The sequence below is a fragment of the Anser brachyrhynchus genome, assembly GCF_964034855.1.
Source record: "Anser brachyrhynchus genome assembly, chromosome: 3".
Classification (NCBI taxonomy): Eukaryota; Metazoa; Chordata; class Aves; order Anseriformes; family Anatidae; genus Anser; species Anser brachyrhynchus.
In genome coordinates, this window is record NC_137696.1 from 2,788,823 (window position 1) to 2,805,566 (window position 16,744).

The following is a 16,744-nucleotide window of genomic DNA, read 5'->3' on the forward strand; positions in this document are numbered from 1 at the left end:
CCATGGCAGGAAAGCAGATGGTCACAGACAGATCTCCAAACCCGGGCCATGTACACAGTGAAAGGTGGTGTATCCCAGCACAAGGTCAGAAAAGCTGGTCAGGCTGTTTTACCAAAGCCTGAAAATCCCTCCTACCTGATAAATGGGGCAGCTTCAGAATACCAAACAGATATAATACACTCATGTGGGGCTATAATGTGGTTTGATTTCCAGACACAATAGCAATATGACAGTAAAGGGCTCCCAATGTATAAAGAAGCTTGTAAGGCTTCCTTAGAAATGGAGTAATCAGAAGGCTGCCGTATCATAAACTAATTCCCCTATCCTCGCTTGGCTGTTCAGCCGATAAAATAAAGTTAGAGGCATCTAACTGCATATACTTCAATAACACGCTATCCTCAACATATTTCAAACACGAATGCAATGTGCGTGGCCTTGAATGGAGGCAAGTGAGAAATATTTCATTTTTAAAGCTGTCCTTTCTTCCTTCATTGGTGAGCCCAATTACAGAGCCATGATGAGACTATAAATTCTTAATATTGTTCCCTTGGCAATTTATACTCGTGCAGCATTTTCTTAGGTAGTACCATATTATGGAAGCAATAACACTTGCACCAGCACATGCACAAATGGATCATGGCTTATGTATTCTGGTTGAGCTGGCGAAGTCTCAAGAAATTAATTCAGTCCATGAGCAACTCCTTGCAACCTACTAATATAAAAGACTACATCAAAAAAATGCAATAGATAGGGACCAGCTTAGCTTGATAACTTCTTTTTACTGCTTTAAATTTCTATTGCTGAAGCTGGAAATACTGAAATCATAAAACAGCAAGAAAGAAATGTTTTCTGGGTGTTGCATTAAAGATGGGATGTACCCATAAAGCATGGGTGGAATTAGTTCTTGAGCTAGTTACCTCTTCCTTAACTTACAGTATTAGATGTCTGCTGATATAATTCTGGATATAAGGCACCAGAGAACAAAAGTCCATAATTAAGAGAATTAAGAGAGTTGTGAAACCACTGGGATGCCATCTACTGTCTCTCTCTGCCCCCCTCACCCCAAGTTGTCTGGTCCTCAGGACAGGGAAGCACAGGTCAGACAAGGGAGATGTAAATCACACAGCACTGCTCCAGCCAGCCCTATCTATAAAAGGCTACTACAGACTCACTCCCCCTTCTCTGAAATGAAAGAACCTCTCACTCGGCTGATATAGCTAGCTGTATTTGGCACTGCTGTATTTGGGCTGCTTAGTCCCGGGTCCAACACCATGGTTTCTTGCTCTGCTCTGAATTTCAGTTTGTATTTCTACATCTGCAATAATACCCCTCCATAGCTCATAGAGAAAATACACATGCAAATGTACAACACATTAGGGGCAATGCAACTGAGCATATAAGCAGCCTGGTCTCGGTGCAGGGGAAAGCTATCTCAGGACAGCCCAGAACAACGTTAGGCTGGTGTCTTCCTGAGGCTGTAAAGAAACTTATACCTTTTGTCTAGATGCCATAGCCTGCTGCTGTCCACAGATGGCGTCTAGAAGCCAGATAATAAAATCTCATGACATAAATCCATTGTAGCTCCTGGCAAATGTGTCTAGAGAAAGAGCGAGCAGCAGCACATGCTCTCTGGACAGCTCTTTCACCAGGCACAGCAGCGTTTGTCCCTGAGCCGGTAGCAGGCCACCCTCATGGATATCTGACTCGAGCACAGACTAGTGCGGTCTCTTGTCACAGCTGGCAGCCAGCACTGGATGCCTTGCAGCCCAGGGATGTTTGCGTGTATGAAACTATTTCAACCTGTACTCTCAAGTGCCCATGGTGAGCTCATTTATCTTTGCAATGCAACTACCACTATTTGGTGACCTGGTCACACTGCAGACTACTGACCCTGAACAAAAGTCATGAGATAACACAGTGAAGAGCAGATTGTGTGAAAAATGCTTGGGATCACAGCTAAATAACAAAAAGCAGTCTGAGTTCGCTTCCCAACACCTCCTGATTGTGTGTATTACACCAACACCAAGTTCTCACACGTGCCATCCCATTGTGTTCAGCCGTAGAAGTGCAATTAGTAAAGAGAGCCCATAAAGGAATTGCCAATGTGATGGACAGATTCTCCAGGCCTTAATTATACTATTTACTGTTACCTTTATTTATGCTATTTATCCCACAAGTGAAGATAATACTGAAGTGACAGTTTGATTAAGATAGAAGGTAAGAATGATCTTAACAAATGCCAGGAATGGGAAATGGAAGAGAAAGAAGGTTTATCAGCCTTAGCCCATCTGGTTATGAATGCATGCCTTCAAGCCATATAAACAGACATAAACAGACACACAAACGAGAAGTCTCCAAGTTTCTGCAGTTATCATCACGTTAAAATCACCAGGTGAGTGTTTACCCCAGGCATCCCTGCAGCTCTGGAAGGAGGATGCCAAAAGGACAAGACAGTGGAATGGAGTTTGGGGAAGGATGAAACCCTTGTGAGTCTCTCCTTAAGCTGAGTTCCCAAGTATGGTGGCAACAAGGCAGATGTTACCACTGTTCATCAGCTTGGTTAACTGCATATTCCCCATAAGAACTTCATATCACTCCCAATTATTTTTTAGTTTACTGCCGTAGAGGCAAGGATATTGATCTTGCTCTGTGCAAGAGATCTTACATTTCCTTTCAGGACATTTGAAAGTATGGCTTTTAGTTTAACAACACATTTTTATTCTCAGCATGTTGCTTCCTTCCTGCCAATATTTCAGCTTCATCACTAATTCATGACCATCACTCTGGTGAGAATCAGCCCTAGACTAAGAAAAAGCGTTCCTACATTTATTTGTCTCTGTTTGTAAAAGATACCACTTTTCTCTTTAATAACAGTGTTTTTTTTTTTTTTAATTCTGAAAAATGATCATAAATTAGATTTACATTTGTATGGCCAATAGAGAATTTGGTGCATAGACTGTAGATGTAAGCTAGGTAGAATGGCAATACATCAAAGGCTTGTCAGTCTTCCTTTACATGCAGGGAAGCCTGTAGTGGGATTTTCAAAGCACTGTGGAGAGTACCCAGCATCCACTGAAACCCTGAAATATCCTGGGAAACCTGGCTCTCCATGAAAGGAAACTAGAACAAATTACACCCCAAAACTCTTCTATGACAGGAAAACGTAATGCACATAACAAGGGTAGATAAAGCTGTGAGCACAATGCGAAGGGATTTATTTGTGGGGAGCTGTCTTTTTTTTTGTGTGTGTATTGCCAAGAGATAGCTGCGACACCGTCACTGTAAAATTAAGTGTAATCATTCCTCAACAACAATTTCTTTCTTAGGTAGAATGCAGTATTATCCCTTCTGCTCTCCAATTCTGCAATGGCTGTTTGACAGAACTGTTTTCCTAATGCAGGCTCGTCTGTTCATTTTATGCTTTCTGATATGGTATGAGAGCAATCCTTCCCAGAGGGCAGCTCACCATCACCATTCTGTCTTCTTAGCAAGCATTAACCCTAAGTTATCCCAGGGTCCTTCTGACCCTAATATTATAAATTATTTCTTAAAGAGAACTGCAAACACATTCAAGGGGAGGGCATTAAAAAAGTTGTATGACCAACACCCCCAGGTATGGGACCATGACTAGACAATAAAACAACAGAGAAAAATCCCTTCTCTCACGCTGAACATTACAGAGGTGTAATACCAGTGCAACTCCACAACCGAGAGAACATGATGACACAACAGCAAATTAATTGAAAACTCTTTTAAATATCAAGAAACTGAAAAAAAAAACCCACTAAAAATTAAAACCTGCTTCTCTTGAGAGGGTAAAATCTCTCATTTTTGATTAGTTTGCAATACCCTGCCTGGGTTATTCATGCCTTTTCTGTTACTTTTTAGACTAGTTCTTCATGGAGCAGAATAACAAAAAAACAGGACAGGAATTTTTCTATAGCCAGATTCTCTGCTCCAACCAACATTGGTGGAAGGACGATCAAGTATCCATTAACTGTAAGACACAGAAGTGTTGCTAAACATAAAACGACCATGTCACACATCGATGAAAGATTCTCCCTATGACAGGAGTATTTAAGGGGATCAAGAAAATCTTTATGGAAACTCTAGACAGAGGAAAGAAAGGTATGAGAAGAAAGCCAGCTTGTGTAAGTTGACTTCACGGAGACTTTGAGCTGGTCAGAGGTTTGTAAAGTTTATACTACAGAACTGAGAAAACTCAGGAGAAATTCGTGACAGGTCTTCCTGAGTTATTGGAGTATGTTGCCAAATTTGTAGGCAAGAGCATGAAGATGAGCATGAAGATGCCCATAATTCATGTTATAGGCAAAACATTAGAGTCTCAGGATCTGAGACTGCTTTGGATGCTTCGCCACCTACCACTGCAATAGATTTAATTATCATGTCACCAAACATGGTACACTGAATGTGTTGTTCACAGGGAGGTGGTGATGAAGAGTGGGTGAAACTGGCACAGGCAAGAGGAAGAAATAATTTGGATGGAAAATGAGTAATTGCAGAGCTCCCACACAAAACCACCCCAGATGTTCTGGGGAATTTCAAATCTTTTCATTTTGGAAACCCAACTATAATCCACAAAGAGAGAAGGCTCCTTCCCTACAACAGCAGGAGTAACTGTGGTTGTCACAACTGCATGACACCAAAGAGAGACAAGAGACATGCAAGTTTTGGGTTTTTTTTGGACTGTTTTTGGACTGTTTGTTTCTTTTTTAACTTGTGGCATGCATTTTACCTGACATTCTAATATAGTATACATTTAATAGATTCCAAGATGCCATTGAGTGTCTTTGACAAAAAACAGACTGTCCCTGGAAGGAGCTGAAAGGATGGGAATAAAACAAGGAGGTTCCCACTACTGGGGAATAATATTACTCCACAGACAGGGTGGTACAATCACAGCTGTAATTATGATCACATGAGTGATCTGTGTCCGAAATGACAATTAAACTGGTAGCACACCAAAACAGACAACGTGACGTCAGTAGTACAGCTGGCATCTTTCAAAGCAGGGACTATTTACAGGCCTCTGGAGCCAGGATGTGATCAGGCTCTTCCACTTTGACTGCAATAGCATGTGAAAAGCATATGTAAGCTGACTGGAGAAAAATACAGTTCCACGCAGGAGAGCACAGTATCCTGAGACTGTGCAGTAAAAAAAAAATCCCACAATAGTGCAGAGAGAATGTCAACGGACCTTCGAGTATACTGAAAGTTGGGATAGTTTACACAACTGCATTGTGCTCTGTAACATCTATCGGAGGATCAGGTACGCCCCTGTCACTGGTTTCAGTACAAGTGTGTACATACCATTCTGCCCCGATACCTTGATTAGTTAATAGGATTGTTACCTTGTTCACACCATCCGCCATCGCTTGCAGTGTTAGCTCTCTAGGTCCATCCACAGTCTTTCCATTATCAGTTGGTCCCCAGCTGGCACTGTATATATCTATGACTTGGGGCATATGACTGATAGAGGAAGCCTCAATAATGTCTGTCATAAATGGCTGGTCGAGCATTCGAATACCTGTGGATTTAATCAGCATAAACATGAATTATGCATTACCCAGGCCAAGATGAAAGCTCAGCACCTGGTAAGTCCCCCAGTTACGGGTATTTTCACGCATTCAGCAATTCTGCACTCGTCATTCACTTTTCACCAGGGTGTGTTTACCCAGCAGGATGCCGGCACTTAAACACCCAGCCGCAGCAATGCAGTGCGGTCCAGAAAGAGAGAACTCCTTACTGCTTTCTAATTACAGAGTATCTTTCACCTACTATTTGAAAACATTTGTGTTCAGCAATCTCACTTTTAATATTATTTAAATACTATAAAATGCTATTTAAATCATAGTTTTAAGTTTGTTTTACCCCAAGTAAAACCACGACACAACTAAGGATAAGGATTACCACCACCACTCAACGCCCTGTAATTTATACTCAGTGATGTGTTGACACTTCATTTGTTTTTCAAGTCATTTTTCTGTTTAATTTGGTTCTTCTCCAGAATTTAATCAGGAAGGGGAAAGATAGTACACCATGATTTCCTGGAAAACTATCCATGTCTCAACATACAGACACAGTAGTAAAGCATGGCCAGTATTTGTAGGAAAAAAATAAAAATAAAACCTGCTTGCTATAACCCATATCGCAGTAGAAATTGAGTTAGAGTTTATGCGATACGATCCAAGGACATGTCGACTTCATAAGATGTTGGAGAGCTGGCCACAAGCAAGCCAGAGTGTATGACGAAGATGGCAGTGCAAGCCCTTTCATTCATCACACCCCTCACAGGCCAGTCGCACTGCTAGCTAACCTCTCGGCCTTCGGATGAGACCCGAGTAACCAGAGACACATTCCAAACCTCATTTATAGCCTTGAGTTGAAATTCAGTGTTTTTCCCAACAGCTTCGGGACAGAGATGGGACAGAAATCAATACCACAGAGCCAAACAGTGTGCACAGCAGTGGGGAGCCTGTTTGACAAGCCAGTGCTTTCACTGTATTCCATACAAAATCCGTGTGCCAAATATGAGGCTGGGAAGAGTGGTGTTTGCCAAACAGGCAAGGTATAAACTTCAAATGGAAAACTGACCAAAGCTGAATAATTCCTGATCTGATAATTCAATCTAGAAATGATTAAGTGAACCTCGATGGCAGAGAAATCCCCTGACATGCTTGTAAATTGAAGGTCTGCACTGGAACCACAGAATTAATGATTGATCCTGGGGAGACAGGGGACAACAGGGGGAGCCAAGCAATCTGGCTTGACTTCTGGGAAAAAAAAAAAGAAAGAAAAATAAAAAATAGATATGAGAATGAAAACACACATTTCCCCAGATCACTGCTTACTAAATTTCCAGTTCCACCTGCAAATGTGACCCCGAATCATGTCAGGTGCAGACTGCCAACTCAATTAACTTCTGATTTTCCACTGACCACAGGGTGGTGCTGTAAGTGCACACCGTCTTCTTGTAGAAAAGGCTAGCGTTCCCAAAAATCAGTGGGGATTCTGCTACGAAGGGGGCAAATCTGAAGGACTATTTGTAGGCTATTGGTCATGAGAAAAGGCCTTCACCTCTTGATTTTTAAACAACCAGCTTGAAGCTGTAGATTTTACTATTAATACAGATGTGAACGTGATGAAATCCCATGCCTCAAATCACATTCGTCTAAAAACAGTTATTGCCAGAATGTGAACTCTGTAAAATGTCCCATCTGTGAAGGAGACATTGCCCCTGCTGAGGGAGAGGGAAAAGCACTAGACCTGCCTGGCCAGTTACTAACTCTCATATGACGTTTCTTGGGTAACAGCTTAGCAAACATTGCTTGGTGTCCTTCTAATGTGGAAGTTTGGCTTTGGATTGTGCAGTGACAGGCGAACGTAGCCTTCCCCAGACTCTTCTGTCACAGCAGTGAACTGGGGACTGGGCCAGCAGAGCAGACCTGCCCTTGCACACCCACTGCTAACCTTCCCCAGGACGCAATGAGTGCATCCACACTGGAGTTGTTAGTGTGGATTAGGGAATGAAATTAAAATTCATAAGCAACCCTCTCCACTTGCTGTGCCCTAGTTAACATCATGGAACAATCTTTCAATGGGAAAAATGGATTTCTTTAGGATGAAACTACACTGGCACATGCTGTCCAAGAGCTCAACTCACTCCAACCACTGCACTCAGTCTATCAGCACAGACAAAAGCTAGTTTGAAGTAAAAATACCCAACACACTTGAGGTGTGAATGCTGGGTGCTAAGCACCACCCAGTTCACTCTGTGCCTCTACTCCTACCGTTCTGCATCCCTTGTTATGAGAGAGGAAAGCAATGACTGCAGAGATTCCCAGCGCTGCAGGGCCTGTGCTGTGAAAGCCTAAAGAATACAAACGGCATGGGATTTGCCTTTTCAAGTACAGTTTCCAAGTGCAGCAGAAATTTGTATTTTACCTCCTGCAAAATGAGATTTGTCACAAATGATTCTGCAACAGTGCAGGGAAGGAGCACTGCAAATGGGTGTACAAATGGGATAACATAAGGAGGAGGTGAACTGTTCCTCTGCAATGTCATTAAAGAAGCAAGGCCCTTAGATGAGAAGACAAAGCCATGGAGAAATTCCTCTCTCCAGCTGCTGTGAGAAGTAATAAACACGTGGTCCACTGCCAGCCTGCAGTCCTGTCCTGGGCAATGCTACCTGTCCCTGCAGGAGCAGTTTTGCCTGAGGAGCATTTACACCTTGGATTGTGACTGTACCTGCCACCTTGGAGTTGTACGCGACTCCCACACCACAGATGTTGTTGTTGGCAGCAGCAGACACCTCTCCTGCACATCTTGTCCCGTGGCTGCAGAGGGGAAAACAGAGACACCATGTGAGCCCCAGCTAATTCGGTGGTCAACTGCATGGGCTGAATGAAGATGCATCACCCTGGTCCTGTTTTTGCCTCATTGTAGGCAGGTCCCAGAGCTTCAGAGGAAAACCCTTCCATGGCAAACTACCGAGCGCTGTGCTAGGATCCTTGGATGAGCTCATTCCTTCCTGAAGCACAAATAATCAATTTTCCCTCTGCAGTACGAATGATGCTTGCTCTGAGGTTAACATGCATACTTATGCTTCATTTAGTTCTAAAGTTATTCAGCCCTTTTCTTTTTAACTCTGGCTGTCAAATTCTGTCTTGTTACCAGCTATTAGGCAGCAGAAACAGTCCCTTGAAAGAACAGTGCAGAAATAAGATCAATATTAAGTCCTGTATTTTTGTGACTAGGCAGCGTGACACCTGTTATTTTGAGCCCCACAGGACAAGGTCCAGTTGCCTTTTTGCTCTTCAAATATGTATCAGGAGCATATCCCTGCCCACAACCAAATGCTGTGCAAAGAGGTGGTGCAAGATCAAGCTGGAGCAGCAGAAGGGAGCCACATGGGTCACTGCATTCCTCGGCACCAGAGCTGTGGCCTGGCTGGCCAGACCCAAGGGCACCTGTACCCTCCTCTTCCAGCCCCTAATTCCCACGAGAGCCACAAGCAGACAAGGGGCTGCAGCTGTCAGCTCGCAGACCTCCTGCTTTCAGCTCAAATGGGAAATGTCTCTGACACCGAGGTCCAGGTTCAGGCTGCCACGTGGCGTTTCAAGAACACTTGGCATCTCTGAAGTGCTTTACAGCTCTTAACGGAGACCCTGAAGCTGCTGGTGGCTTTGAGGCAGGCTTGCAAGAAGGCAGATTGCATTTTTCTTTCTCCTAATTCATCACAGAAATTAAACCACAGAGAAGATAAATAAAGGCAATATAATATAGTTTTAAAAAATAGCACAGCAGCAGAGCAACTAGCAAAATCTATGCTGATGACAGTTTTTTTAAGATGGTCCATCAATATGAATCCTTCCTACCGCTCACATCCACCCCTCTGTGCATTACAGCTGGCACTGCTCCTACAGCATGCTAAGGATTCATGCAATTAGCTGTGCTGTGTTGCGAAAGCTATACAGAGTCCCAGATGAACCACCCCTAGAGGCAGCAGGATTGTTTTCTTTTAATCAGCTTTTTTCTCCCTCTCTCCCTTTAAGCACCTCTGGCAAAGGTGAGTGTAAAATTAATAAAGGGGTGAGAAGCATCACATCCCTTTTACTGCTGCACTTGGAAGAGTGTGTTTTTCAAGGTAGCTCCAAGAAGGAAAATGACTGGTCTCATATGGACACAGTGTTGTGATCACGATCTCATGCAAGTTCCTTTTACAAAGGGGGGAGAGGGGTGAGTGATACAGACTTCTTATTCAGCTGCTGGAGAAATTTCTTTCAACATTCAAGCAGGTTTTCCCTCGTGCCCTTGTTCAAGGAACTGTGAAAAAAATATACGGTTGCTAGGCATTCGTTATCTAGTCACCTGTGGGCTAGCTCGAAGCCACAAAGCAGAGTAAATGGCTTTGTTAAAAAATTGGCTTGACTGAGGCTGGGGCACAAAAAAAAAATTATTAAAAAAAAAATGGTGATGCTGTCAGGTGAACTCTGTATCACAGAAGAAAAAACTGTATTAGGGACCGCCAAAAGGTCCTCTTCCCTACTTCTCTTCTCCACCAGTCTGCATGATGGAGCCTGCAAGCAGACCTGTTCCAGCAGCTCAGGGTTTAGACACCATGCTGCTGACTGGAGGGAAAAAAAATCACATGCGAGTTACTGCAAATGCATTTGGTTGAATTATTAATGGCAAATAACAGACTTTTCAAATCTAGCCCTTTTTGCTGTTCATGTATCATTGATAAACCCATTGTGGTTTCTATGAAGTGACCTGTGTCATGGGCCCAAATCACAGCTTCTCTCTCCAATGGTCATCTCATCACCAAATTTCAATCTTTAAAACCAGGGGATAAAAATAATTAAGTCACCTAATACTGCAGCCTCTGAGCCTTTGAGTGTTTGCAATGGGGAAGCACAGCAGGAAGGGGGGCACTACTTCGGGAACGTGCCACTCCACCTGTATCTAAACATGCGAAGAACCAGCAGTAGTGCTGCAGCTCTCCATTACTCGTGTGGTAACGCCGCAGGTAGAAAGAGCTGTTATATCCCTTTGTATGAATTCTCAATTATTGCGTGGTTTCCAGTGTATCGATTGAAAAACTGAGGAGGAGGGGAGCAGGTGTTTTTACCCTTTTAATGAGCGCTGTCTGGAAGCCAAGGGGAGACTCAATGGGATTTTGTTTGAATCCATAATAAATAAAGGCCTTCTTTTTTCTTTAACATCTGAAGAAAACAGATTTCCAAGATAGTAAATAATTTTATGCCCAGCAAACTCTGATCTGGGTGAGAGAATATATTGAATACAGAGGCTACAGGAGTGAAAATAATTATTTGTTATTTATGTCCCGGCAGAAATTCATAATCTCGGTGCTGTGAGATGGGGAGCCTTGTGCACACTCACGACGAGAAGTCAGAGGGCTGTACAGCGAGGCCGAGCTATCCCTGATGTGCACAGGTACCTCCACACGGCACACTGTGGTCCCTGCCAAGTTCCCGAACGTTATGTAGGAGTAGGTGGTGGAGTCACAGCTGCTTCCCAAAGTGGGCACCAGAAATCCACTCTGAGTGCTGTGGGGCTGCCTCTGCTTTTGGGAACTGGGCTTGGTTCAGGTTCCTTCACTGCCCTCACTGCTTCTCACGCTCCAACACAGCCCTGCCCTGTGTTGCACCCAGCGTCCCCCATCCCAAAACGGCGTTCTCCTTGCTGCCTTGGTCCCCAGGCTGTGCTCTGAACACAGTCAAACAGAAAGTCTGGGGAGCATGGGAATAAATACCCTTGCCGCCCAGCCATCTGCGCGCCTCTGCTGGGAACAGCAGCCAAACTGCCTGCCTGCAACTCCCTGCCCGAAGCACCAAATTGTCCCCTTCCAAAACCCACCCTGCTTGGTTTCACAGGCCAGTGGCTCTTAGATATAGAGGCCAGAGTGCCTTAAAAGGCACCAGCAGCCTTAAAAAGCACCAACTGGAAAGGGAATCTGTACTTAGAAGCAGAGCAGCTGTGATTAATGAAATACTCCATGCAAAAACCTCTCCCTTTTTTCTTAAAGTCTAATGCTACTTGGCACATGCAGCTGGCAGCTCACAAAAGCCCCTTGGTTCATCTTTTTTAAAAACAGCCCTCCGCTTCTTGTTCCACAAATCACTTGAATTGCTTACACAGAAACATATTCTTTATGGAAAAAGGAATGCCACGCTATCCTACTTTGAGTGTGATCCCCCTGCATGCATAAAATTCAATGGGAGATACATAACTTACTGCAAACTGAGCAAAATGGAGCCTTTATTGGCTTCTTTGAATGGCAGTCCTGTATAACTACTGTCTATCCAGATGCACCTGTGCAGTTACACATATGGATAGACAGACCGTCACAGGCAGACAGTTGTAACCTCGCTGTAATAACAATTCAGGAGCCACAAGTCATGACAATAGCTTATAGATGGGCACATCAGCTTAATTAACAATATAGCATAGAAATCTGCAAAGGAAAACAGCCACAACTACTCCTGAACAACTGGACACAGTGTGTTGGTTCTTGTTTTAGTCTGGGCAAAACATGAAATCTCACATCTTGAAGACTTCCTGAATTGTGTAGGCAAGGAATGGACTTGGCATTGAAACAGTCTCATCTCTCTGTCTGCTCAGGAAAAGAAACAGAAAGAGAGATTGCAGTTCTGAATACCTGCATCATGCTGTTCTCAATAATTATAGATCAAGTTGCAGGCGACTGTGCTGCTTACTCTGGATTCTTCACTTGGGTGCCTGAAGTTAGGCAGAGGAATCTGGGGCCAGAGACCATAAGCCTTGTTGATTCCAGGATGCTCCAGGCCTGTTTAAAAGACTTTAGGAGGTAACTCTGTCTGCAGTGCCACCTTGCCGAACATGTGAGGACCGCAAACTGCGCCCTGCTATAAAATATTTGATTGCAGCACAACTGGTGTTAATGGGGCTTGGCAGAACACACTTAGTTTTATGAAGTTCCACACTGAAAATGACACAATCTACCATTACCCACTAAAGCTAAATTTAATTTTCCTCTGTGCTGCTCCAGAGCTAAGTGATATCTTTCTCCTACAAAGATCCTTTGCATAAATAAAGCAAGAAAGCTAGCAGACCTTCACAAATTAGAGCCCTAGTCTTTCTCTGACTTTCCATTCACTAATTGGATTCATGCTAGTTTAAAAGTGTCAGATGTCCTTTCCTGAAATGAAGGAGAAATATCACTGGCATCTTGCTTTTGCTGAAAAATGGCAGGACTATAAACGAGGACACCACAGCTCCTAAATCTGTTTGATCCATTCCAGGAAGCCTGTGTCTGAGGTGGAAGCACAGCTGCTCCACATCTTTGTTGTGCCACCCTGACTGAAGTAAAACTGATTTCTTTAGAAACAGAAACAAACAACAACAAAACAATCTACATCCAAAACTCAAGAGGCCATTCATGCAGCCATACTAAGTTAGAGATGAAAACCACATCAAATAGGTCTAATGTATTTCTATAAGCACTATGACTGAGCCCTGAAACTCTTAAAATATTCCAACTTCTCAGTGCTGCTGTTATATAAATGCTGATGGCATCAATTACACTCAAATCTAGATGACATTTGGAAACTTCCTTGAAAATACCCTGAAACATGTTTTGCAAATTGAAGCCAGAACCTGTCCGACACCCTGGCGAGTATGCTGAAGAGCCAGAGATGCTGGAAGCTGAGATCACCAGGTACTAAACACACCTTATACGTGCGCCTTGGACTCTGCACCCTTGACTATGTTAACATCTTGCTAGGAGCAATTTTGTCTGGCAGAAAGGGCATTTTATGGGATAGATGCAGAAGCCAGAGATTTTTTATTTTATTTTTTTAAGAACTGTCAACATGTTTCTGTTCTATTTTAACCAAAAATGAGTTTGGGGAAACAAAAAGTTTAAGTTTCCTGAAATCTGAAGCCTTTTCTTTTGGGCCATTCATATTAATACCATATACCTTTGAGGACCAGACATTCACGAGCTGAAAAGTGGTTAGGTTCAGAACATACTGAAGGAAAAGTGGGTCTTGGACAATCTCGCTGTGTTAGGGAGAAACAACACAACAAACATAGCTGCACTGTTGATTCCTGGCTTAAAACCCAACAGAACAGGTTCCCAGTCAATGGTGCATGGACTTTAATTCCTCCAGCAGTCTGAAATATCTCAGAATCAAACCCTTAAATGCTGTCCATGTACACTATCCTTAAATCATAGTGAAAGGATAGATGTTTCAGAACTTATGTAAAATTTAACTGTTTTCAAGCTGGTTATTTTACATCACGCTGCTTTTTAGTCTTAGTTTACAATCAAGTGAAAAAGCTGTTCCCTCCCCCAAAGCCTTTTCCTGTCAGGCTCCAGTTGCACAAAATTCCTCCTTGCCGCTTACTCTCTTTAAAATTAAATAGTGGTCATACTACATCAGATGCAATAGATGGGAAACCCATCAAGACTGCATTAAACCTACAGAGCTGGGTTATCATAAAGTCATAGACTAGCTCGCAGAAAATTTTATGTGGCTGTCACCCATACAAACAATGCAAATATATACTCTTCTGAAGCATCAGCTTCATCTAAAAACATAATGAACCATTTATAAACTGCTTATGAACCACTGTTCGACATTATCTAAAAAACAGAGTTAGAAGTAATCTCTAATTTTTAAGCTGTAATGAGATTGAAGCTTCTGTTTTGGCAACCACATCATTTAGTAGAAAACAAACATTCCACAAATATCAGCAAATACTTATCATTTCCTCTGCAAACTGCAGTGAATGGCAGGTCAATTGGAAGCCATTTACCTGTTAAACCAGTCATCTGTGTAGCGGGGATAAGGGTAGGGATCATTACTGCTGAAGTCGTAGCTGGCTTGGGCATTCTGCAAAACACAAAGACATTCAGGGATTTAGCAGAAAGGCAGACATGCAGGGCAAAGTGGGACACATTGCAGGAGCTGGGAGTCATTAGTAATCTTTGTTCTCTTCTTCAACCTCTGAGATGCATTTGGATGCTGGTCCCTGTAGTGCTGCACATTTCCCATACCAGAAAGTCTGGGGAAAGATGCTCTTTGGGGTGCAAAACCTCCGTTAGTATTGCCCTACCTGGGTGGCTTAGCGTGATGTGCTGTGAGACCTCAGGCTACTTCTGAAGCACTGCAGGCCACAGCTCTTCTGGTCCGCTCCCTTAGCACTGGGGATCCTAAATAGCTATTTTCCAAAGACAGTTTCCAAACTGAAGACCTCACACTGTAAGTAGTGATGACCAACTGACAGTAATACCTTAGTCAATATATCCATGGAAAACTTCATTAGGTGGTTTATGTTTTTATTTCCCCTTGGAAAGAAAATGTCATCCTTTCTCTGATCCCATCCAAGATTCGGCAAGAGCCCTGATTGGTTACATTTCAGCGAGCATCAGCTCAGACACTGGACACCATTTCAAAAAGTACTTTATCCACGGGGATCTTAAGTACAGCTTCAGGTTAATTTGACCACCTCACCACTATCTACATGCATATGTAAGTGTTAGGTTACTCAGTGTGGCAGGAAAAAAATTAAATCCTATTTTTCAAACAGTGATGGAAATTACCAGACACTTGGGATCTTCCATCCTATAATTATCTTTTAAAAAGTAATTTGCATTACTAAGACAAGCAGATTTCTACAATCATTTCAATGTCTTAGAACAAACTTCTCAGAATTCAAGCGTGAAAACTATATTAATGGTCAGCACATACATCTGAGAATCCCGTTTGTGTATTTTCTTGATCCTTCAGTTGCTTGAATAGCTTCACAAATGCAGCTTTCAGGCCCTTCTGAAAGTGCCATCCCATGCCTCTCCTTTCCATATAATCTAAACCATTCATTATTTTGCCCCATCAGCAGCATAAAGGACACTCAGCAACTTTTCGATGCTATATTTGAGAACCAAGTGGAAAGTTTCAGAAAGTCAAGTGCCATCTTCTTTCTTCTCTCTCAATGAAAACACATAAATAAAGGGTGACTGAAAATTAAGCTTTTAAAAAATATTTAGAAGCTTCCTCTCAAGTGTATGATCACAGAGTTTATATTTTAATAAACACCATACTCAAGGAACAGAATTATGTTAATTCTTAATTAATATGTACGTACATTCTTTGTAAGATTTGGCTGAGCGTGCTATTGAAGATAATTTGAGACTCGTGTATGAATAGCTTTGCTCCTAAAAACATTCCCCTTGAGCAAATTCTGAGTTCCAGGGGTGCAGGAATAGGCAGTCCATTGGTAGCACCAAAGTCTTGGGATTTTAGATTCAGAAAACCCAGCTCCCAAAAACTCTTCTGCCAGAACGAAAGAGACAACGCTGTCCTTGTTCCTCGGAGGGTATAACTAAGTATCTTTCCAGTCACTGCACAGTGGTTTTTTGGGTCATCACTTCAGAAAGCCTGGCTCTTTTTACTCAGTATGGACAATATTCTGTAGTATTTGAATGGAGTGCAGGTTTGCAGAATGTCAATCACACGGTTCGATGCTGTTCTCCTGCTCAGATATATCTGAATCCCCTTGTGAGTATCTTTATTGATCTCTCAGTATCTCTAAACTAGGGCCCTCATTTTCAGCCTATAGCTGAAATTATTAGAAGGCATCTTAAGCCACAGATTCTCAGTGCTTCTGAGTCTCTGTGCTCAGGTGTATGTTTAATTTACCTCTTTTAATTAGCTCAATTGCTTATACTGCATTTGAAAGGCATGGATTTGTATGAGCGAAGAGTAAATAGAATATGACTTTTCAGCCAGGGAAAGAAGGGGAATTTGACAGTGATCTATAAATCATGAATAGCACAGAGAAGGTGGACAGGGAGTTATTGAGTACTTCTCATAATGCAAGAACTAGCGGGAATCCACAGAAATTACCAGAGGGAAGATTTAGAAGCAGCAGAAAACAGCAAGAAGTACTTTTCCACAGAACATGTAATGAGTTACAAAATTCATTGGCCCCCAGCAATACAGAGGTCAAAACCCTAGGAAAAAAAAAAAGAAAAAAAAAAAAAAGAGCTTAAGACAAATTAATGGAAGATAAATCTGGAAAGGGTATTAGCTGCTGTGCTTCCTCCTTCTCCAACAGTCCACAAAACAGTGAATGCTGGAAGCCAGGAGGCCACAACCTGGAATGACACAGCCTCTGACCTGGTGACCGTACTGCTCCCCCAGCAGCCCCTCTTGGC

The 16,744-nt window shown here is 42.6% G+C and overlaps 1 protein-coding gene across 4 annotated transcripts in view; it reads right to left on the bottom strand.

Annotated features, from left to right (window-relative positions):
* Positions 1-16,744, bottom strand: part of PCSK2 (proprotein convertase subtilisin/kexin type 2) — a 101,079-nt gene that overhangs the window by 16,314 nt on the left and 68,021 nt on the right. For all 4 annotated transcript variants that reach the window (XM_080587124.1, XM_080587122.1, XM_080587125.1 and 1 more), the window contains exons 6-8: positions 14,344-14,420; positions 8,269-8,357; positions 5,373-5,548 (exon numbers count right to left, since the gene is read on the bottom strand). In XM_080587124.1, the coding sequence (XP_080443250.1) occupies positions 5,373-5,548; positions 8,269-8,357; positions 14,344-14,420 (342 nt within the window). The remainder of the gene's footprint in view (positions 1-5,372; positions 5,549-8,268; positions 8,358-14,343; positions 14,421-16,744) is intronic.